The 22,546-nt window shown below is 37.8% G+C and overlaps 1 protein-coding gene across 1 annotated transcript; it reads right to left on the bottom strand.

The window, feature by feature from the left end:
- Nucleotides 1–565: 565 nt before the first annotated feature.
- On the bottom strand, nt 566–22,260 carry RAB11A (RAB11A, member RAS oncogene family). The gene is made up of 5 exons (XM_003784442.2): nt 22,075–22,260; nt 13,620–13,815; nt 13,076–13,269; nt 11,455–11,535; nt 566–2,315 (listed from the first exon to the last, which is right to left on the bottom strand). The coding sequence occupies exons 1-5, from the start codon at nt 22,112–22,114 to the stop codon at nt 2,176–2,178; spliced, it is 651 nt and encodes a 216-aa protein (XP_003784490.1). The 5' UTR covers nt 22,115–22,260; the 3' UTR covers nt 566–2,175.
- Nucleotides 22,261–22,546: the final 286 nt, after the last annotated feature.

Genomic DNA, 22,546 nt, shown 5'->3' with positions numbered 1-22,546 from the left:
AAAGCTTATTATTTCTTCCTTGACACAATTTGTCTCTTCTGAGATACTACTCAAAATGAAGGCATTTGTTGAAATGCAATCAAAGTCATTTTCTAATATTGACTGTTTCTTGGAAATCTCCCAAGATCCAACCATATACAAGGCAACATTTAAGTCTACACTTGGTAAATATTCAAAGTTACTTTATTCATTTTCAATTTACTACCTAGCTTCTTTCTTTTTTTCTTAATTTCATTTATAAATAATTTACTAACAATTTTGAATAAAATAGAGATGGAGCCTTTTCCAAGTCTGGTGATACTGTTCTATATTAAAGTACATCTGGTGACACTGTTATGGATGAAAGTACAAAGACCACTTCCCTAATGTTCTGGGCAGCACTTTTTCTAAGAAAAGCATAATTGAACTATGGGTCTAAAATCAAAGTTGAATTCACACACTAATACCCGCAATTCAATGTTTACTTAGTAATGCAAAGACCTACGCTCTTACTCATCAAGATCAAGTATTTCATGGCTGCATCCAAAGCATTCAAAGGAAAAATGTAATCTCACAACATAAGGAATAATCCCCCTATAATGGTTTATTAGAATGTGAATATATTTCCAAATCAATAACTAAAAAAAAAAAAATCAAGTTACAGAGCATGCATAAAATACAAAGTAGCAATTTACAAATAGATAATAGTATCTTTTAGAACCAATACACTAAAATAATAAAATGGCTACAGAAGAAAACCAAAATGACTGACTACAGCAATGCCTTCCGTGCACCGCACACATCATGAGCACCGCAAAAGATAGACAATTAACTACAAAACATAGAAATCTAAGCAAGCCCACACATATATATTTTTGGGGATATCCCACCATCCTGAATAGTATCACTGCAGTTGACACAACTTCCAGAAAACTGCAGAGTAAGTGCTTAATATTACCCACAAGAAAGTAAAACTAAATATTAGTGTGCACATTTCTGAATGAGAAACTAGTTGCTCCATTGATTTCAATAACGTAGTGGAAGAAAACTATTTCAAGTCTCTACAATGCCTAAACGCATTCTATTTAAACTCAAGGTACTATTTCATTTTACATACTAAAAGAATACATGCCTTTAAGTGGTACCACTTGAGCAGAAATTAACTTCTCACTGTATTCTTTAGACATACCAAAACCAAAGATTTAACTGGACCATATTCCATAATATATTTCAAAACTCAAATATCAGCATTGTTAAAATAATTATCCATGCCTGCTGGTGGATATGGTGATAAAACTAGGTTGCATTTCACTTACTAAAGGCATTTAAGACAAAATTAATACTTCAAAATTTGATACTACCCAGCATTAAACTAGTTATTGCCTAAGCAATAAAATGCCACATAAGTCTACTGCTGGGAAATTAGATCACTTAAATGATTTGAGTTTTCTGATCATTGCAACAGAGGCATCTCAAATGGAATTCCACCAATCTCTCCAGTTCCTAGCCTTCCAGGCAGGACTGTTTAACTTATGGCCCCATAATCATACCACTAACAAAACCGTAACAATGTTTATTAAGATAATTCTTTTCTGGAAAAAAGTGCCCCCTTCTCTAATCAACTTTGATACTTACAAAAATTAAAAAACAAAATTTACTACACTACATAAACCTATTAAGGCATTTTAGAAATTGACTTTCAGAATAATGAAAAATTCAAGCTCTCAAAATCCTGCTATGTTTATAGGGCAATTTTTAGATTTGTGGAAATATACACTGTACTGAGAGAAGAATACATTACTTATAAGCTGCTCTGTGGCAAAATGATAGCTTATTTCTAAGGTCTTCTTAGTTTGATTTGATCAAGACCAATAGGTCTGAGCTTCAAGTGATCAAGTTTTATTATGTCCTACAGTGACAGGCTTCCATGATGAAAAGTAAACAATAATTGAGGAATCCAAACATTCAGTTTATTAAACTAAGGCTAGTGAAGCCATAGCATGAAAAAAAGCTGCAGTCATTCGGGACAAGTGGATGATTTTATAAAGCTAAAATCAAAAGACTTAAGACATGGAAAAATTCATAAGTAAGAGGAAGTAATAAAACACAAAAGTGACACAAGAATTACAAATATATTTAAATCTCAGACCTGGGAAATGGACTATACACAGCCTTCTAGGGGAGAAGAGAAATGCCTTAGATGTTCTGACAGCATTGCACCTTTGGCTTGTTTTCAGTGGTTGGTGGAACATGAATAGGAACCACATTGTTGCTTGGAGACATGTCATTTTCACGTCTGTCTGACATTTGCTTCTGAGAAACAATGCGATATATCTCTGAATGAAAAAAGAAACAGCAATACTTGGAGTGAATAACTCATCAATAGTTAGTATAAAAACTCAAAGAGGAAGGTGATACATTACATGAAAGACCATAATTTTAACGATTTCCCTTCAGAAGAGAAGAAACAAAAGTTTTTTCCATTTCAGAGAGGAAAGTTTACCAGCCAAATAAACTTTGGCTTAGATGTAATTTAAATCATAAGTGTTTTTTTCAGTCTACCTTTACCAAAAAAATGAAAAAAAAGCCTACACACATTGACAATGTACTACGCACAAAAAAATAAATAAATCTGTACTATCAAACACATTAGCTATAGCTATTTTTCCAGGCTGTGCAGGGACCAGTACAACTTCATAAACATGCTAAAATCCCAAAGGACTCTTAGAATGGAAGGAAAACATAATGTGTTTACTAGTGACCTCCTGAACTGAAGTTAAATTATAAATAAATAATTCAAAATAGGCAACTTACACATACTCTTATTTTTTTTACACGACACTCATCAAAACTAATTTATTGCCCACCTCCTTCACTAAATGTTAAAACTCTTTAAGCATCAAAATTGTCTGCTTTATTCACTGCTGTTCTCCAAAATACAGCACGATAGATATTTGATAAATAACTAACTGGATGAGGCAGCACCCCTAGCTCAGTGGGTATGGCACCGACCACATACACCAAGGCTAGCAGTTCAAGCCTGGCCTGGGCCAGCTAAAATAGCGATGACAATTACAACAACAACAACAACAACAAAATAGCTGGGTGTTGTGGCGGGCGCCTATAGTCCCAGCTATTTGGGAGGCTGAGGCAAGAGAATCGCTAAAGCCCAAGAGTTTGAAGTTGCTGTGAGCTGTGACACCATAGCACTTTACGCAGGGTGACAGCTTGACACTGTCTCAAAAAAAAAAAAAAAAGTATTGAATGACTAAATGTCATTAACTTCCTCTACATTCTTTGTGTATTTAACAAATTTTATTTGGCATTATGGTAACCTGCCTAAAAGTAGTTCCCTCTGACTATAAACTCCATAAGAATAGAAAATGTATCTTGTTTATCTTTATTTTCCTAGTATTCCCTAGAAAAAAATACCCACAAAAGAGATTTTAAAAAGAGAATTATTAATTTACAAAAAAAAAAGGAATTCTAAAAATGAGACAATTTGACATAAGTCCCCTAATATGACATTATCCTAGAAAGGACAATATATTCTTGCCAAAAATGTTCAAAACAAATTTAATAACAAGGAAACAATCAGATAAACACAGATTAAGATTGGAATACATGTTTTAAATTTGTGCTGTTCAACATATAGCTACATAATTAAATTATATAAATTAAATTTAAAATCTAATTCCTTACCTGCTAACCATATAACAAGGCAAACTATGGCTATCTATTTGATACCCCAGATATAAAATAATTCCATCAGTACAATATGCAATTCTGGATCTAAAACTCAAAACACAATCTATAAATGATGTTATTAGTATACTGGAGAAATCTGACTATGTACTGCACATTAAATTATGTACAAATGTTAAAATTTCTTGGATATGACATATGGTATTATAATTACATATGAGAATGTCTTGTTCTTAAGAGATAAAATGCTCAAGTTTTTAGTAGCAAAGTGTCACAATGTCTACAATTTACTTCCGAAGACTGGAAAAGGGGTGGGGGGCAAAATGTTTACTGATGATTCTAGAAGAAGGGCATGTACCCACATGGATTATCTGGATTATCACTGGATTATTTCTGTAACATTTGAAAAAAAATTTTTTAATTAATATTTTAATTAAAAGATAGTTTCAAAGTAAAAGACAGTAGAAACATGTTTTCAAAATGCCCAGAGAATATTATGAACCATTGTATGCATGCAATGTATGACCATCATTTGGATCCTATTTAAACTGTAAAAACAAATTTGAGATAGAAAATGTTAAGATTGGGGGGTGCCTGTTGCTCTTTTGTTAGGGCACCGGCCACATGCACAGGGGCTGGTGGGTTCAAACATGGCCAAGCCTGATAAACAAACAAACAAAAATAGCCCGGCATTGTGGTGGGCACCCACAGTCCCAACTACTAGGGAAGCAGACGTAAAGGTTCAGTATACTAGGATTCTACTTTTGGTATATCTAAAACTTTCCATAACAAAAAGTTAAAGAAATGTATTAACCGAATTACATCTTCTTTAAATTGAGAACTAATTTCTCTAAAGTTTGATAAATAGCAGGCTATAGTTAACAAAAACACTGATAGCAAGCATACCTTTTGTTATACTTTTTTGGGAGAGAAGGGTGACTAAAATTTAGTCTGAGAAGGTTGGCAGTGGTTCTAACATGAAAAAGCATCAAGGAAAAAAACTAGTTAACCATAAAGACAGGCTACTGACCAAAATTAAAAAACAAAAAAAGATAAGGAGTCCTTAGATTCTCTCCATTGAAAAAGGCATGGGATGGGATTATGTCAAGGGTAAAGAAAAGAATTTACCCTTCAGTCATCAGAAGAGTGGATAAAAAATAAAGATAATTATTAACTTCATTCTTTATGATTTATTATCCCAAATTGGGTAGCTCCTCAAGTATAAATGATTAAATATGTGACCCCTTTCCCCCAAGCTTTAACTTCTTTACAAATTGTTCTGAAGATTAAGTTAGGGGAACCAAAATAAAACAATGCAGGTTCTTACATAAAAAACAAATATACATAATTGTGGAAGAAAGGTAAAGGTACACTTCTCAGGGAACACAGACAAGTAAATAATTAAAGAGATCTCATTACAAAGCAAGAAATTTGAGCAGTGTTGTGTAACTGCTTCCAAGAACTGCATACTGTTTTTTTTAAGAGATGGATTACTGCTGCATTTACTCCAGTCACCAAAAAGATGTTTGCTAATAAAAACACCAATAAGGTGATAAAGAAAAAGGAAAGTGTTGCTCAGAAAATTAGGAGAAAGTTTTTCTTTCAGGTATGCTTGGCTTTAAGAAGCTCCACAAAGAATTTAAGTACTTAAGTCTTTGTGTCTGGGTGTGTCGCTTAAAAAAAAAAAGATAAGAAAATGGGAAGCAGATATCTTCTGTCTGATTAGAGAAGGTTATTGGGGGAGGGAGAAGTGGGATTAGTAACTTGCTAAACCAGATGCAGTTCCCTCTTTCAAGGGCATGTTCTCCTGTGAAACCAAATGAATGTGATACACAAATTCCTGAGCAGTCCCCCTGCAAAATGTCCAAAGGTTAGAAAGAAAAGGAATGCGCTTTATCATTCAGATCGCTTATGGGAAATCTAAATATAAAATATTAATATAAGATAGCTTTAACTAACAATAATGAAATATCCCTAAATAAAAAGTATATATGCCATGGATGGAACTAGAGACCACTATCCTAAAGTGAAAGTATCTAAAGCAGGTGTCCTCAAACTATGGCCCACGGGTCACATGCAGCCCGCCTAGAACATTTATCCGGCCCACCGGGTGTTTTTGCCGCCACTGCCTGTCCTGCTTAGCAGCAGGCTCGACCCAGGGCCCACAGTCCGGCCCTCTAGCCACCTGAGGGACAGTGAACTGGCCCCTGTTTAAAAAGTTTGAGGACCCCTGATCTAAAGAATGAAAAAACTCCACATGTACTCACCATTAAATTGGAAATAATGGTTCAGCACACATGTGTACAGAGGGAAATGTAACTCAATGAAAATCAAATGGAGGGAATCAGGAAGAGGAGATGGGCAAAAACTTACCTAAACGGATACAATGAACACTCCCTGGGTGACCTGCATACTTATAACCCTGATCCAAGCCTTACAAAAGAGATGCATGTAACCAAATAAATAAATGGACATATGCCTAATCTCTACCTGAGAGAAGCATAAATCAAGTAGCAAAGTTAATTTTAAGGAAGTTATATGCAATTGTTCCAAATTGCAGGGGAAAAGATGAGTTAAAATTCTTAAGTCCCTCCAAAAACTATAAAACAGCTGAGGCCTGAGGCCTTCCACTAGAGCAAATAAAAGCTTTCACTTTGTTAGATCTCTTCAAACCGCATGCTTACCTCGTAACTTTCCTGAAGGTCAAAAAATACTCCAATTTGAAATGCTGACACATATTTAAAGGATTGCCACATGCCAAGAACAAAACTACCATGACCCCTATTTAAAGGATCACCACATGCCAAGAACAAAACTACGATGGCCCCTAATTAAGAGTCTCCATCCTCTACTAAAATTAATACCTGAAAACTTTAGCTCCACTTAAAAAAGTCAATACGCTAAGTAAATTACAATTCTTTCAACCACAGAATTAAGAATTTAGTCTTTATACTAAAAAAAATCTTGGCCTTACGGAGAAAACTACCAGATGTTACTTTAACCAAGTGATCAAAGTTAACATCACTAATAACGAATAAACAAACTAATTATCATGAATCTCTTGATATGACGGACTGAAACCACTTCTGCAGTGTTCCTGCCAAAAGTGCAAAACAAATTGCTGAACATTACAAAGTAACTGGCCTGTACCCTTCAAAAACATAAAGGTCACTCAATAAACAAAAGAAAGACTAAAGAACTATTCCAGATTAGAGACTGTAAGAGAGATGACAGTTTAGTGAAATTCATCTGATCACAGACCTTCTTTTGCTAATAATGGCCACCATAGGAACAACTGGCAAAATATGAATTGAACAAGGTCCATAGTTAAAAAATTAATGTGGTTTAACTCTTTTTTTTTTGAGACAGAGCCTCAAGCTGTTGCCCTGGGTAGAGTGCCATGGCATCAGAGCTCATAGCAACCTCCAACTCCTGGGCTCAAGCAATTCTCCTGCCTCCGCCTCCTAGGTAGCTGGGACTACAGGCTCCCACCACAACACCTGGCTATTTTTCGGTTGCAGCCATCATTGTTGTTTGGCGGGCCCAGGCTGGACTCAAACCCACCAACTTAGGTGTATGTGGCTGATGCCTTAGCCACTTGAGCCATAGGCGCCGAGCCTGGTTTAACTCTTGATTTTGATATTATACTATGGCTATGAAAGACAATGTCCCTGTTTTTTAGGAAATACACAGTGAAAGTACATAGGAAAGGGGGGCATATGCCACTTAACTCTCACATGGTACAGAAAATAATATTGTATATATTTAGAAAGAGGGAGAAAAAAGGATAAAGCAGGTATGGTAAAATTTTAACATTTAAGGAATTTAAGTAAAGCATACTTGCAAATTCTTAGTACTATTTTTGGAACTTTTCTTTGACTCAAAAATCGTTAAAATACAAAGTTAAAAGAAAAAAATACAAGGAGACAGAAAGACGGATTAAAAACACCACTTTGTGAACTTGAGGAAAGGAAAAAAAAGTTGTACTGAAATGCAGAGGCTAAGCAGTCTACCAGGTTCACACATGTATTAGCTAACTGCCTCTAAAAAAACATGAGCAAAATCATCTCCTGGAGTCACTGTCAAGTTCATGGATGTCAAGAACGTCACAGATCTATTTAAATGAAGTTAATAATGTAGATTAATTTCTTAACACATAATTTTACAACTTAAAAATTAAAAAGTTATTTTTTCTTCCAGCAGTATCAGATTACAATGTAAGTGCTCCCTTAATATGAGAAAATATTTAAGGTAGAATTAAACCTAATGAGAATACTGTTCTCTTTCCTGTTTCTTCTATGCATTAGTAAGCCCACTGGTATATAGGAGGAAGAAAGTTTAGAAAGCTTGGAACAAACATCCTAACACCAGCAAACAATACAGATGTCTGCTGCCATATGCAGTGAACTCTGATCCTACACATCAACAATGAGGGAGAGGGCTGAAGAAATAGAGAATACAGACAGGAAAAATGGTAATAAGTAAAACTAGGGTCGTTTTCTCTTTCTATCAACAATTAAGCAATAACAAAAGTTCAACCTAGAACAGCGGTTTTCAACATGTGAGTCAAGACCCCTTTTTAATAATGAAAATACACTGCAGCATTAGGGAAGGTTGAGTACCACTGATCTAGAATGAATTTTAAGAAAAATGGCCAAATGTTCTTTCAGGATAAAACAGCTCAATTTTAAGTATGTATCATTACTTATAGATTAGCTCATGTTTGAGCGAATCAGAAGTTCAATTCACCAAATGACACATACAATAGTTAACTGCAGATGGAAGAGTTGGACTCCCATCTTCACTTACTAACAGAATAAATGGGCTAAATACTAAGATTAAAATAGACTAAAATTATACCAGAGGAAATATAGTAGGACATAAAAAATACCCCAACAATTAGGACTAAAATGTTTTTTCAAAAGAGATTTTTCAGAGGCCTTAAAAGACTCAGGCTATCAATGTTATTTAACCCACACATTTTAGGACACTGTGGAATCTGAGATCAGGGAGGTTCAGTGACTTTAGTTACAAAGGAAGTGGGAACAAAGTGCTAAACAGTAAAACTTTAGAACTCCTGGAAACTCAATCTAGAACTCAATCTAGTACTCAACATTTTGACTCAATAGAATCCACCCAACTGGTTCTAAAGAAAAAAAAAGTAGACATACTACATATTTAAGCAAATTATGCTTGCATGAAATAAGCACTGAGACTTGACAGATAAGATTCTTCAGCCTTCATTTTTTTTTTTGAATTTTGCTTTCAACTGGCTTTTACTCATCTTAGTCTGAAGTTTTTTGTTTTTGTTTTTTTAATTTTCTTCCTTTAGTGATACACTTGCCCTTAGCCTCCCAAGTAGCTGGGACTACAGGTGCCCACCACAACGCCTGGTTTTCATTTTTTTGGTAGAGACGGGGTCTCACTCTGGCTCACTCTGACTCACTCCGGCTCAGGCTGGTCTCAAGCCTCTGAGCTCAGGCAATCCACCCGGCAACCTCCCAGAGCTCTAGGATTACAGGTGTGAGCCACCACGCCCGGCCATCTTCATTATTTTTTGAGACAGCAGCTCACTCTGTTGACCTGACCCAACAGATAAGATTCTAAAGGAAACCTACTGTGTTCCAAAGACTATTTATCCAACCCTAGAGTCAGTTATTTTAGTTACAATTCTCCTGATAATAGAAAACAATTCTAATAGGTATGTATATTACCAGTATATTTTTAACAAGACTTTTTCATGCCTTAATTGCTATTTAGTTGCTAATTTATCAAATGTACCAGGAGAGCTAAGTACTTTACAGTCACTAACTCATACTTATTTTTGGAGTCTAAAACAGATGTCTCAGTGACAGACCATTCTATTCTGTGGGTTACAGAGACAAAAAACCTTTAAGTCACAAGAGTTAAGTCAAATTATTATCCCAAGTTTTTATAAATAAAAGCCCTCTCTCAAAAAGGAAATAACCAAGCCCAAGAATCCTGGTACTTCAGGAGGCTAAGGCAGGAGGATCATTTGAGGCCAGGAGTTCAAGATCAGCCTGGTCAACATGGCAAAGCCAGTTTTCACAAAAAACAATTTGAAAGTTAGCCAAGTATGGTGGCATGTACCTATAATCACAGATATTAAGGTAAGAGAATCTCTTAAGTCCAGGAATTGAGGCTGAAGTAAGCTATAGTAATGCAAGGGGGCAAGACCCTGGCTCTTATTTAAAAAAAAAAAAGAAAAGAAAAAGAAAACTCCTCAAAATATATTTGAATTTCTAGGACTAAGGGAAGGCCAAAAAAGGCTAAATAACTTGCCTAAGATTATAATGCTAATAATAAGTAGAAAAGCCAGACTAGAACCAGGTTTGGCTTCCAAATCCACGTTCTTAACTCCTAGGCTTCATTCTCTACATTTTTACAGTAAAATAAGATAATATTTTAAACTAAAAATCTGTTCACCTCAAATCTAAGTGCTGCCTACAAAGAATGTTCAAATTTGTTACATTATAATTAGAAACTCATTTATTCAACCATTTCTCCATACAGACTTTTTACAACAATCCCCCCCTTAAGACTGTACTATATGTATTAAGACTATATTCTAAATCATGAGTTTTGAGGGTTTTTTTTTTTTTTTTGAGACAGAGCCTTAAGCTGTTGCCCTGGGTAGAGTGCTGTGACATCACAGGTTACAGCAACCTAAAACTCTGGGGCTCAAGTGATTCTTTTCCCTCAGACTCCCAAGTAGCTGGTACTACAGGTGCCTGCCACAACACCCAGCTATTTTTTTTTGTTGTTGTGACAGTTGTCATTGTTGTTTAGCAGGCCCAGACCCGGCTGAAACCCGCTACCCTTAGTAAATCCTTGGTGCATACAGCCAGTGCCCTGCTGACTGAGCTACAGGCGCTGCCTTGAGGGTTTTTTGATATAGAGTTTTGCTCTGTCTCCTTGGCTGGAGTACAGTGGCACCATAGTAGCTCACTGCATCCTCAAATTCCTGGCCTCAAGCAATCCTTCCACCTCAGCCTCCCAAAGTGCTAGATTACAGGTGTGAGCCACTCAGCGTCCACCCGTGAATTCTTAATATGCAATTTAAAAATACTTTAAAACTGCATCAAAGAATTTATTAGAGGATTAAGATTAAATTCACTCCTAATCTGGTTATTCTAATAAAGTCAGAATAAAAAAGAGTTAAAACAAATAAAATATTTTCTTATCCTGGAGGTTGATCTGGTCATTCACATTCCAAAACAGCAGGAACTTTGTCTCTGGTTCCCACTATTTTGAACTTTTCTACATGTAATCCCTGGCTGACTTTATCTACAAGTGACATCCTTATTCTATACAAAAAAAGAGAATTTTACTTTGTTTTTTCACTTAAATTAAAAAAATTTTCTCCTACTCTTTTCTTTACTGAATTTTAAAGGGGAATTTATATATTTCTATAGCTGGGATCTCAATTTTTACCTTATATATGTACATTTAAACATTACTTTGTGTTTCTGACCATGAAGTATGGAATACACAGACTAAGTAAAAGAATTATTTTCAAAGTATTTTTCCCACTGTAAACCAGATAAACTAGGATGACTAAAGTTCAATAAGCAAGAGTTATAACTGATTTTATACTCTAAACATTTCTTGCTATATGTGTAATAGCTCTTAAATGATAGCCATTCTCAGATGCTATGATATATAGTTTAGTTAATGATTAATTTCTTTAAATTACCTTTCTAAAACTTCCAACTCCCATTGGTATAATCTGAAAACACCAAGTCTTACCTGTTAGAATTGTCTGAAAAGCAGCTTCTACATTTGTAGAATCTAGAGCAGACGTCTCAATGAATGACAAACCATTCTTTTCTGTGGGAAGACACAATAACTTCAGTCTTGTCAAATTTTAAAACAAGAGGTGTGATATACTCAAGCCCTCAAGAGAGATTTTAATAGATTAAAAGTGATAAATTATCTTTGGCTTATTAATTAAATACCTGTTATACATAAATACTATTAGTAAAGAATGACATTTCTCAAAACACAGTAAACTTATCAAATACGCAGCTATTTTCATCCCTTACTATCATGCCTATCAGCCACATAGTTAATCACTTAGAATTTTGTAACTAAGGCTGGGCACTTGTACCTCAGTGGTTAGGGCAGTGGCCACATGCTCAGCCCAGGCCTACTAAACAAACTAACAAAAAAATAGGCTCAGAACCAGTAGCTCAGCAGTTAGGGCGCCAGCCATATACACTGAGGCTGGCAGATTCCAATCTGGCTCCAGCCTGCTAAACAACAGTGACAACTGCAACAAAAAAATAGCTGGGCGCTGTAGCAGTCACCTGTAGTCCTAGCTACTTGGGAGGCTGAGGCCAGAGAATCGCTTAAGCCCAAAAGTTTGAGGTTGCTGTAATGCCACGGCACTCTACCGAGGGCAACATAGTGAGACTCTGTCTTAAAAAAAAAAAAAAATAGATGGGTATTGTGGCAGACACCTGTAGTCTCAGCTACTAGGGACGTTGAGGCAAGAGAAATCACTTGAGGTTTGAGGTTGCTATCAGTTATGACACCACAGCACTTCACCAAGGGAGACAAAGTGACACTATGCCTCAATTAAAAAAAAAAAAAGAATAATTCTGTAACTGTAAAAAGATTAGCTGCGTGTGGTGGCATGCCTACAGTCCTAGTTACTTGGAAGGCTGTGGTAGGAGAACTGCTTGAGCCCAGAAGCTGGAGATTGTAGTTAGCTGTGATCACACCACTGTACTCTAGCCCGCGCAACAGCCACTGTACTCTAGCCCGCGCAACAGAATAAGACCGTTTCTAAATAAATAAATACTTCTGTAACTCTATTATTTGAAATAAATTTTATTCTTACCCGGGAAACTAAAAAACTCTTACAGAAAACTATTCATAGCATAATCACTAGTGCAAGGGCAAAACTTTCACTGGCTAAGAATGTTTACTATTGCCTTCTAGTACACAGTCCCTACCAAAACAGGGCTGACAGATCCTCTCTGAAGCAAAACAGAAATTCTAACTCCAAAGCAAGGGCATCCCTGTTGGTCCCTGACACTCCCTGGCCACTACTTAGCAAATCTGTATAGAGCAGCCCTGATAAAACACAGAGACATGATGGAAAAAGATAAGAGGAAGCACAACGTTAATATTCAACTTTTGGCCAAAAAACCTCAAAATACTAGCATGTTAATAACTCAAAATTAAGCAACAAGGCCATACAGCTGTGATAAACTTTCAAAATAATAATTCTTATAGGGTATTCATGTTTACCTTTCTGAAACTATTATAACCTATATGCCCTCACTGGAAAGGCATCAAAACTACAAGACTTAACAGTAAGAAATATAAAATCACTGTAAATATGAAATTGGCTATCACTAACCTGCAAAAGCTCTTGCTTCATCTGTAGGAACTGCCCTGAGATGACGTAAATCACTCTTATTGCCCACGAGCATGATAACAATGTTACTATCAGCATGATCTCTCAGTTCTTTCAGCCATCGCTCTACATTCTCATATGTGAGATGTTTAGCAATGTCATAAACCAATAAGGCACCTACAGCTCCACGATAGTATCTGAAACAGAAACATATATTTAGTATCAGAAAACAACCACATGATGGAAGCAAATAATAAGAACTCAAAATAAGGATTTATGTATTTTAAAGACATGTTTATAAATAAATTTCTAAGAATTCTTAATACTGGAATTCTTAAAAGAAAAAGAAGAAACAGGGTGGCGCCTGTGGCTCAAAGGAGTAGGGCACCGGCCCCATATGCCAGAAGTGGAGGATTCAAACCCAGCCCCGGCCAAAAAAACCTCCAAAAACAAAAAAAGAAGAAACAGCTCTTTTTCCAACACCAAAAGTCAGTTATTTCACTTAATGACAACGCATTTCACAGAATTTAAAAACTATGAGACTTACGCTGATGTTATAGCTCGGTATCGTTCTTGGCCTGCCGTGTCCCATATCTGTGCCTTTATCGTTTTCCCATCAACCTGGATGCTTCTTGTTGCAAACTCTACTCCAATAGTGCTCTTGCTTTCCAAATTAAACTCATTTCGAGTAAATCGAGACAGGAGATTACTCTTTCCAACACCAGAATCTCCAATAAGGACAACTAAAAAGGCAAAGAACTTAATGTCAGATGAATGAGACAGACATATTCAGAATAACACCATGTTGCCAGGTGGTGGCTTACGCCTGTAATCTTAGCACTCACTCTAGGAGGCCAAAGCAGGTGTGAAATGCTTAAGCTCATGAGTTTGAGACCAGCCTGATCAAAGAGTGTCTACTAAAAATAGAAAAACCAGGCTGAGTACAGGGGCTCACTCCTGTGATCCTAGCATTCTGAGAGGCCAAGGCAAGTGGGTTGCTTAAGCTAACAAGTTTAAGACCAGCCTGAGTAAGATCAAGACCCCATCTCTAAAAAATAGCCGGGCGTTGTGGTGGCTGCATTTAGTCCCAGCTACTGGGGAGGCTGAGGCAAGAAGACTGCTTGAGTGCAAGAGTTTGAGTTTGCTGTGAACTACCATGATACCATATCACTGGATCCAAGATGACTAGAGAGACTCTGTCTCAAAAAATAAATAAATAAATAAATAAAAGAAAAAGAAAAAAGAATAACACCATATTTTCAATAGAGTAAAGTTTGATTTCAGAGTAAATAATGCAGAAAAGATGGGGTATCTTTAAGAAGGGATGGGGACAGAGACCTGAGTAGACCATGTTCTTGACCTTTACCAATCAACAGAACCAATTTATTCTTTAACCTGTTTCTACCGGTATAATGACCTCCATACATCATCTGCTTAGCATAGATATAGTACCCTGTCTTAAACAAGCAGTTTTCATCATAGGTGCACTAGACACTAATGACAGGCATTAATTACTATCAATGCTGTAATAACTTCACTACCTCAGAAGGTAATAACATCAAAGATTACTAAAGAACAGTTTGGGATGAAATGCAGTGGCTCATACCTGAAATCCAACACTCTAGGAGGCCAAGGCCAGAAGATGACTTGACCACAGCAGCCCAGGCAAGAGTGAGATGCTGTCTCTACTAAAAAAATAGAAAAAATTACCCACACATGCGTGTGCAAGAGATAGCACACACCTGTAGCCCCAGTTCCTCAGGAGGCCTAGGCTGGAGGATCACTCAAGCCCCGGAATTTGATGTTGCAATGAGTTATGATGATGCCACTGCCTTCTAGTCTGGACTACAGAGCAAGACTCTGTCTCAAAAACATAAAGAACAGACATGAAAACAACAAAGGATATTAGTGGGTGGGAAAGAAATATGCTCTACATAATTTCATCAAAGACTGGGTATAACCTCAGGACTGACACCTAGGCAAATTTGAAACACATTTTACATAAGAGGTATAAGGTTTATAAACTTTGCCATTCAGATCACAGAAACTACAATGACCTTTAATAGCTGCATTTATGAGATTGGCACAAAGGTAGAGAGCACCACACCCCCCAAAACCCATCTTACTAGGGATAAACAGGGGCCCTAGGAAGCTAATTAATAATTCTGGCATGCTGTGAGTCAAAGCCAAAGAAAGGAGAGCATATACTTCCACTTAAGACCTCATGATTTTTTAAAGAACTAGGTTTTGATTAGATGAATTTATTTCCTGTGATTTCTATAGCAGGCAGTTTATTTACTAACTAAATACATGGAGACTCCAGGGTGATATTATACTTATGAATTTCAAAAACAATGGGAAAATAAGCAGTTAGTATGGGGTTTTTTGTTTGTTTGTTTTGAGACAGAGTCTCAAGCTGTTGCCCTGGGTAGAGTGCTATGGCATCACAGCTCAATGCAACCTCAAACTCCTGGGCTTAAGCGATTCTCTTGCCTTAGCCTCCCAAGTAGCTGGGACTATAGGCGCCCGCAACAACGCCCAGCTATTTTTCGGTTGTAGCTGTCATTGTTGTTTTGCAGGCTCAGTATGGATTCGAACTGGCCAGCTCCAGTGTATGTGGCTGGTGCCCTAGCCGCTTGAGCTACAGGCGCCGAGCCCAGTATGGGTTGTTTTAAGGTATTTGCTATCTAAATTTAATGATCAAGATGAGTACACAGGTTTATATACAATCTGAGCTAGACAATTTTTTTCCTTTGTGAAAATTTCTATTGGCATTTCAGGAAACATTATACTCCTACTATAACTACTAACCCTGCTTCTTACTTATATAAATTAACTAACTGATTTAGACACCAGGATTGGAAAATCAAGCATATAAAAAAAAGCCTAAGGAATAAGACCATCCCTTATTAAAGAGACTGGGATTTGGTGGTATGGTAGAGAGGGAGATAAAAACTGAGAGAACTCACTACCCTCTAGTCACAAGGCAAAGAGAGTCCATAATGCAGATTTAAGCTGGCCTCTGGACAGTCTTGGAGGGAGTATCTTTCAGGATTCCTCAATCAGCTGAGTCGGCAAGAAATCATCCAGGCAGCAATGACTCCATGCAACACAAAGAATAGTTATATCTAACTATATATTCAACTAGAGAACGTCAAAGGTGCCACAGCGAACCCAAATATTATATTAAATGCTTTCATTTGGATACCAGACAAGATGTCAAGGTCATAAAAGTACAAAAATGTACAAAATGTATAAAAATAATACACTTTCAATTTTATAGGATGATTAGTTAATAGTGAGTATGTTAGTTTCCAAGGTTCACTGTGCTGGATGTGAAGTCAAATCCCAGTTTTAGTAATAGAGTCTGCATAAGACACATTCACTGTTGCTTCTTAGTACCAGAGGCTGGATTTTCTGCTGAGGAAATCCATTGAATCCTTTGAATCACTTATAGCCCCACACTACCACTGCAGTATAAAAGCCTAACTTCAGGAAAGAATAGGTAAGAAGAAAAAACCCAAAAGGTTAAAATACTTCTGCTTCATAGGCACTCTCATATCAATCCCTGACTCAGGAGCCCAGACACATAAAGCCAAAGAATGCCAAAAACTGAATGTGAGCAAGATATCTAGATGACAACACCTTTGAAAAAACACCTTCCACCTCCCACAGCAACTACAGCATTTTCCTATTTCAGTTTCCTCTCCTCGACCTCCACTTTAACTAAGATTATTCTCATTATCACAGCAATCTCAACTTCTTAATGTCATCATAGACAGTGAGGGAACTTTTTTCTTAATGTAACCAATTAATTTTAACACTATAAAAATAGCACTCTGATCAGAAAATAACTCAAAATTCATGAATGTTTTATATAGTATAAAATAGTTATCTCAACTAGACATGGACGAGATTGCCAGAATTAAGACTAACAACTTGTTAAAGGATTCTATCTTAAATGACAACAGAAGATAGTGGTTCTAATAAGAACAGTGCTGCCAAAAAGATGCTGAGAAATGACAAAATAAAGCTGTTTATTTCTATTTAGTTACCAAATGAGAAACTAAAACAAATTGGGTTACATTTAGGTTCACTGAAAATAAATAAATAAGCAGACAAACTCGAATGAAATTACCTTGGCAACACAAGAGAACTTACTGGCTATTACTTAAAACAAGCCAATGAAAAAACAAAACTTCAGTTTTATTCACAGACCTTTCTTCAGACACAAATTCAAGGATTTTCTAATCAAAATAGCTTTCTTTCAGTAAGATGACAACTGCTTTTTCAAAATTAAGAAATTGATCACATCCTGTAGTTCAAGAAAGGAATCTACAGTGACTTTTCTAGACTACAACTAGTACCTTACACTTAAGCATTTTATAACTATAGTCACTTCTATTTATACACACATAAACACACTAAGTAGCAAATATAAGTAACAGCATCTACACATTGAACAGTTGTAACGTTCCTAATCTGACAACTTTTATCATCCCTTGCTTAACCTCTCTCTACTGAATTTTAAGTATTATCTTGAATACCTGATACTAAATTTAATCTTGTGTATATCTCAAATATCAGGCAGCTAAATGCCATAAAAGCAGAATATACATAATAATAATCCACCATTTAATTAAAATTTCTACCTCTTCAACCATATTTAGTTTTATACCTTCTCCTGCAAATAACTTTATTAGACTAAAATTTAATTCACTGCATCAAACACAGTATATCAGCACTAAAATTATCACCTGAAAGAATGACAATTTTCATCCTGGTTTTCATAAACTTGGAGATGTTTCTACTCTCAACTACCTTCACAATCCAACCTCACCAAAAGTCTTTAATATAAAATGTATTCAGTAAGGCTCAAGTCTTGGAGAATTCTTCCAGATTCAGCAGAATCTTGAGTTGCTCAACTGAAAGTTGTGAAAGGAAAACTGTGATGATGCAAGGCAGCAAAGTTCCTACAATCATTTCTACTGACAATCAGCTGATAGTTAATTACTACTGACCTTCAAAGAGACTGGAAAATGCCCGAAGACTACATATCCAGATATTTTCAGAAAATGTGACTTTGGACTGTTATCTACCACACAATATTTGTAAACAACAGCTAACCATATTACAGAACTAATGTTTTAAAACAAAAAGTCAAAATTTTTAAAATAAAACTAACTTCTCCTCACAGAAAGTCTTAGGGTTAAGCTTAACTAAAGACTAATGTTCAAGAATATAGAAAAATTGTCTAAATAGACAACTCTATCCACCAAAATAGCTCTTCATTTTCAATTGGTTAGAATTACAAACAAACCCAACAATCCCTCAACTATTAAGTTTGCTAAGTAAGCCTTCTTCAAAGCAGAGATAGTAAAATAGAAAAATTGTCTAAATAGATACTCTATCCATCAAAATATCTCTTCATTTTCAATTAGTTAGAATTACAAACAAACCCAACAATCCCTCAACTATTAAGTTTGCTAAGTAAGCATTCTTCAAAGCAGAGACAGTAAGCAGTCTATCTCAGTGAATAAATCTCTACACAATGAAACCATCTTAAAATAAAATTGTTCTTGCTTCGCTTTAAAATATGATTGTTTAAGAAATTAGCTAAATAGCATTGAAGTAAAAAAAAAAAAAAAAGTGACTCACATCCTGTAAGAGCTTTAAAAAAGTAGAAATCCTCAGCAGAATCCTTAACACCATATCTCACAATAAACATTAACATGTATAACAGAACTAAACGATAACCTATCAAAGTACTAAACACATCAGAAGTTCCTGGCTGTATGTTTCTTTACTAATATTTAAGTGCTCTTATATCTATACATAAAATTTAAAGTTCAAAAACTGACAAAAAAAATCAGAATAACTTCTTTCATATTACTATTTGAGTCCTTCCGGAAGTTAAAATTTTTAGTCTCATTTAATTCTCAAAATGCTCCTGAAAGGCAGGTATTATTTCCTTTTTATAGATGAGGGAACTGAGATTCAAAAAATTTAACTTTCTCACAGGTTCTGTGGCTGCAAAAAAATTTAATTCAATTAAAAAATTTTTTTTTCTTTTTTTGAGACAGAGTCTCACTTGGTTACCCTTGGTATGTGGCATCTTAGCTCAGAGCAACCTCAAACTCTTGGGTTCAAGTGATCTTCTTGCCTCAGCCTCCCAAGAAGCTAGGACTACAGGTGCCAGCCACAACACCTGGCTATTTTTTAGAGACAAGTCTAACTCTGGCGTAGGCTGGTCTCGAATCCGTGAGCTCAACAATCCACCTGTGGCAGTTTCCCAAGTGCTGGGATTACAGGCATGAGCCACCATGCCTAGCCAATTTTTTTTTTTTTTTTTTTGAGACAAAGTCTCACTCTGTTGCCCCTGGCTAGAGTGTCATGGCCATCATCATAGCTCATAGCAACCTCAAACTCCCGGGCTCAAGCGATCTTCTTGCCTCAGCCTCCAGGGTATATGCAGGAGTATAGGCACAGACCAGCTAATTTTTCTATTTTTAGAGACAGGGTACCACTCTTGCTCAGGCTAGTCTCAAACTCTTAAGCTCAAACAATCTACCCATCTAGACCTCGCACAGTGCTAGGACTACAGGCATAAGCCATTATGCCCAGCCTAAAAAAAATTTTTTTTTAACTTTCCCAAGGTCACAAAACAAATATAAGCCCTGAGTCAGGACTTGAACCCAGATCTATATATGATTATAAGAACTGTGCTCTCAATCATTGCTAGAAGAATGGTCAAGTCTCAAAGTTAAAATTCCTTAAGCCAATCCAGAATAATATTCTTAGTTTTTTAAAAAAAGGCTCTCATTCCAAACCAAATACACTGATAGTCTATCTTGTCCTAAACTGATTACTTCAAAGGGAGCTAGCAGCACAGGGCCATTTATTGTTTTGTTCTTTTTTTCAAACAGATTCTTACTATGCCACCTTCAGTAGAGTGCTATGGAGTCACAGCTCACAGCAACCTCAAACTCTTGGGCTTAAGCAATTCTCCTGTCCCAGCCTCCCAAGTAGTTGGGACTACAGGTGCCCGCCACAACACCTGGCTACGAGTACCACCCCCATTTATTGTATTTTAAAAAACAAACCTCCCTTTTAATGAATTAACCCCAAAGTCTTAAGGGACCCAAGTTATTTCACATCACCTCGGATGTCTTCATTAAACAGTATGTAAATTAACCCAAGTCTCTTATTCTATCTGTAAAATGATGAATACTCCTTTCTCTGTAAATTACTTTCAAATGTGGGGATGAGGATGGATACTGAAGGTATTCGTCCTATATAACAGAATATTCTGGCACAGGAATGATGATAAGGGGATAATCCTTTTTAAAAAGGAACTTGTTTTGTGAAGTTGGGATTTGGTTGAGGGGCTGCACTTGGGGACTTGGAGGGCCACCTGTAATCTCCAGGCCACAAGTTCCCAACTCCTGGATAGCATCACCTAGAATACCAAGATTTGCAATGTTTCCTGCTTCTGTAAGTCAATCTTTCTTTGTACCCAATGGCAAAGTCAGGAACAGTCACTGTGCTTATTAACATTCTTTTTTAAAACTCCACCCTCTACAGTAAAGCTTTAATAGCAATGGCTTCTTCCTCAATGGTAATGATCTTTGTTCAGCAGACTACTGATGGCTACTCTCCCAATTCAGAAGCAAAGAAAGAGCATTAGAGTGGAGAATGTGTTCACTGAACAAAAAAGCATTTATTGTACTTTTTTCTCATTGAAAATTGTACCCTTTATCTTTGCTGATTAAAAAAAAAACTATCTGGATTCCTTCCGGACTCAACCAATAAGCAATTCTTTCCATGCCCTCCACACCCTCCAACGTTTTGTCCAAGGACAGACACTACATGTTTCCCTATCTTTTAATAAATATTTAATATGACCAAAACAGTGCACAATTTTCCCCCCACCCCCGCCTTTTGGGAAAGGTATGTGGCTAGCTAGGGCTCTTCCCTTCCTGTTGGATCCTCCCAGTGTTGCAGCAGGAAGCAACCAGTCCATAGAGATAAAGCAAGCTAGTATTTGTGCAGCACACAACCTTTCCTGCTCAGGAACTGGGCCTTCAGGTCTGGCAAGGATAACAGCCACCACCCATCCGCAACCCCGTCTCCCGAGCGGGGTAAAGAGTTGCCCTGGGTTGATTGCCACTGGGTAGGGAGTGCAGGAGAGAAAAAGACTAGGTGGGAAATCATCACCCTGCCGGGTCACTGCGACAAGTGCGCGCGTGGGTGACGGACAATCCCTCTTGCCCTCCCTCCCACCAACTGGGTCGCAACAGAGACAAGAGAGTTCCAAATACAATCTGGGGAGGGAAGGTAGAAAAGGAGTTGCCGGTGGGGGCGTGTGTTAATGAACACAAAAACTGTGGGGCAGATGGGGGTGGGGGTACCCTGGCTGGCTCAGATTTTAAGAGGTCCTGGAGCCAGGATGAAGAAGCTAAGAGAGGCGGCGGTCCGAGTGGAGTTGTGAGGAGATGCAGAGAGATTCACTCCAGGCAAAGGGGGAAGACAAGAAAAAGACCTGTAGTGGGAGTCTGCGCCGAAGGAAAAGGCAAAAGAGAAGGAAGAACCCATCAGAAGGGATAAGGGAGAAGATGGGAGACGAGAAGGGTGTACACTGAGGGGGAGGGGGAGCCCAGCCCTAAAAGACAGCTGATAGGAGAACGGCGAGGACACGGAACCAGGGGAAGAGAATCAGACAATTTGGGAAAAGGTAGTCCGCCGGGAGAAGGACACACAGGGAGGGGCTCAGAAGGCTAGCGAAGGCCTAGGAGAGGTCGCTAAAAGACCGGTGTGTGGTGGGGATCCCCTGTCCGGGGGGTGCGGGAAAGAAGAGGCTGAGCTGGGTGGGAGACGACAGGGCGAACCGCACGGAGAGGCAAGCCCCTTGCAGTGCAGGCGCGCCCGCACGCGGGTCCCCCGGGAGTGTCCCGGGCCCCTGACCGGGGACTCGGTGGAGAGGCGAAAGCCCACGGCCTCACCTTTAAAGAGGTAATCGTACTCGTCGTCGCGGGTGCCCATTGCGCGGCCGAAGAGTGAAGGGGCGGGAGCAGCAGTGGTATCTGTGGGACCAGGGGGCGTCGCTGCAGGGGTAACCCGAGCGCCGAGCTTCAGCTGCCGGACCGGGTGAAGAGCCCCTCCCTGCGCTGCGCCACTTCCGGCGGGCCCCAGCCCCAAGGGGAAGTACTTCCGGGGAGAGGCGTCCCCGCCCGGAACCTAAGAATTGCTGTGTGCCCCGGAATAGCGTCGTGCTAGCATTTAAACTTCCACCCTTAAAGGAACCTCAGAGGGAAAACTGAGTCTTCAATTCCCAGCTGGCCAGTTGCAGTGACTTCTCGCTCATTTCTTGAACGACTGTGCCCGGTAGTGGGGCGCTGGGAGCACAGTAGACTTGCTTCCCCGTGGTCGGGGTGTGGATAGGGGCGGGGTTCCCTAACGATTAGAGAGCCGAAG

The sequence above is a fragment of the Otolemur garnettii genome, unplaced genomic scaffold (genome assembly GCF_000181295.1).
Source record: "Otolemur garnettii isolate 467f Iridium unplaced genomic scaffold, OtoGar3 scaffold00011, whole genome shotgun sequence".
Classification (NCBI taxonomy): domain Eukaryota; kingdom Metazoa; phylum Chordata; class Mammalia; order Primates; family Galagidae; genus Otolemur; species Otolemur garnettii.
Note: the sequence above shows the minus strand (reverse complement) of the source record. Positions and strands in the feature narration are given on the sequence as shown.

Coding starts and splice junctions, on each gene's coding strand:
- RAB11A (XM_003784442.2), bottom strand. CDS start 22,114: ATGGGCACCCGCGACGACGAGTACGATTACCTCTTTAAAG. Junction 13,816..22,074: donor GTACGATTACCTCTTTAAAG/GTGAGGCCGTGG, acceptor TTGCCTTTTTAG/TTGTCCTTATTGGAGATTCT. Junction 13,270..13,619: donor TACCGAGCTATAACATCAGC/GTAAGTCTCATA, acceptor TTTCTGTTTCAG/ATACTATCGTGGAGCTGTAG.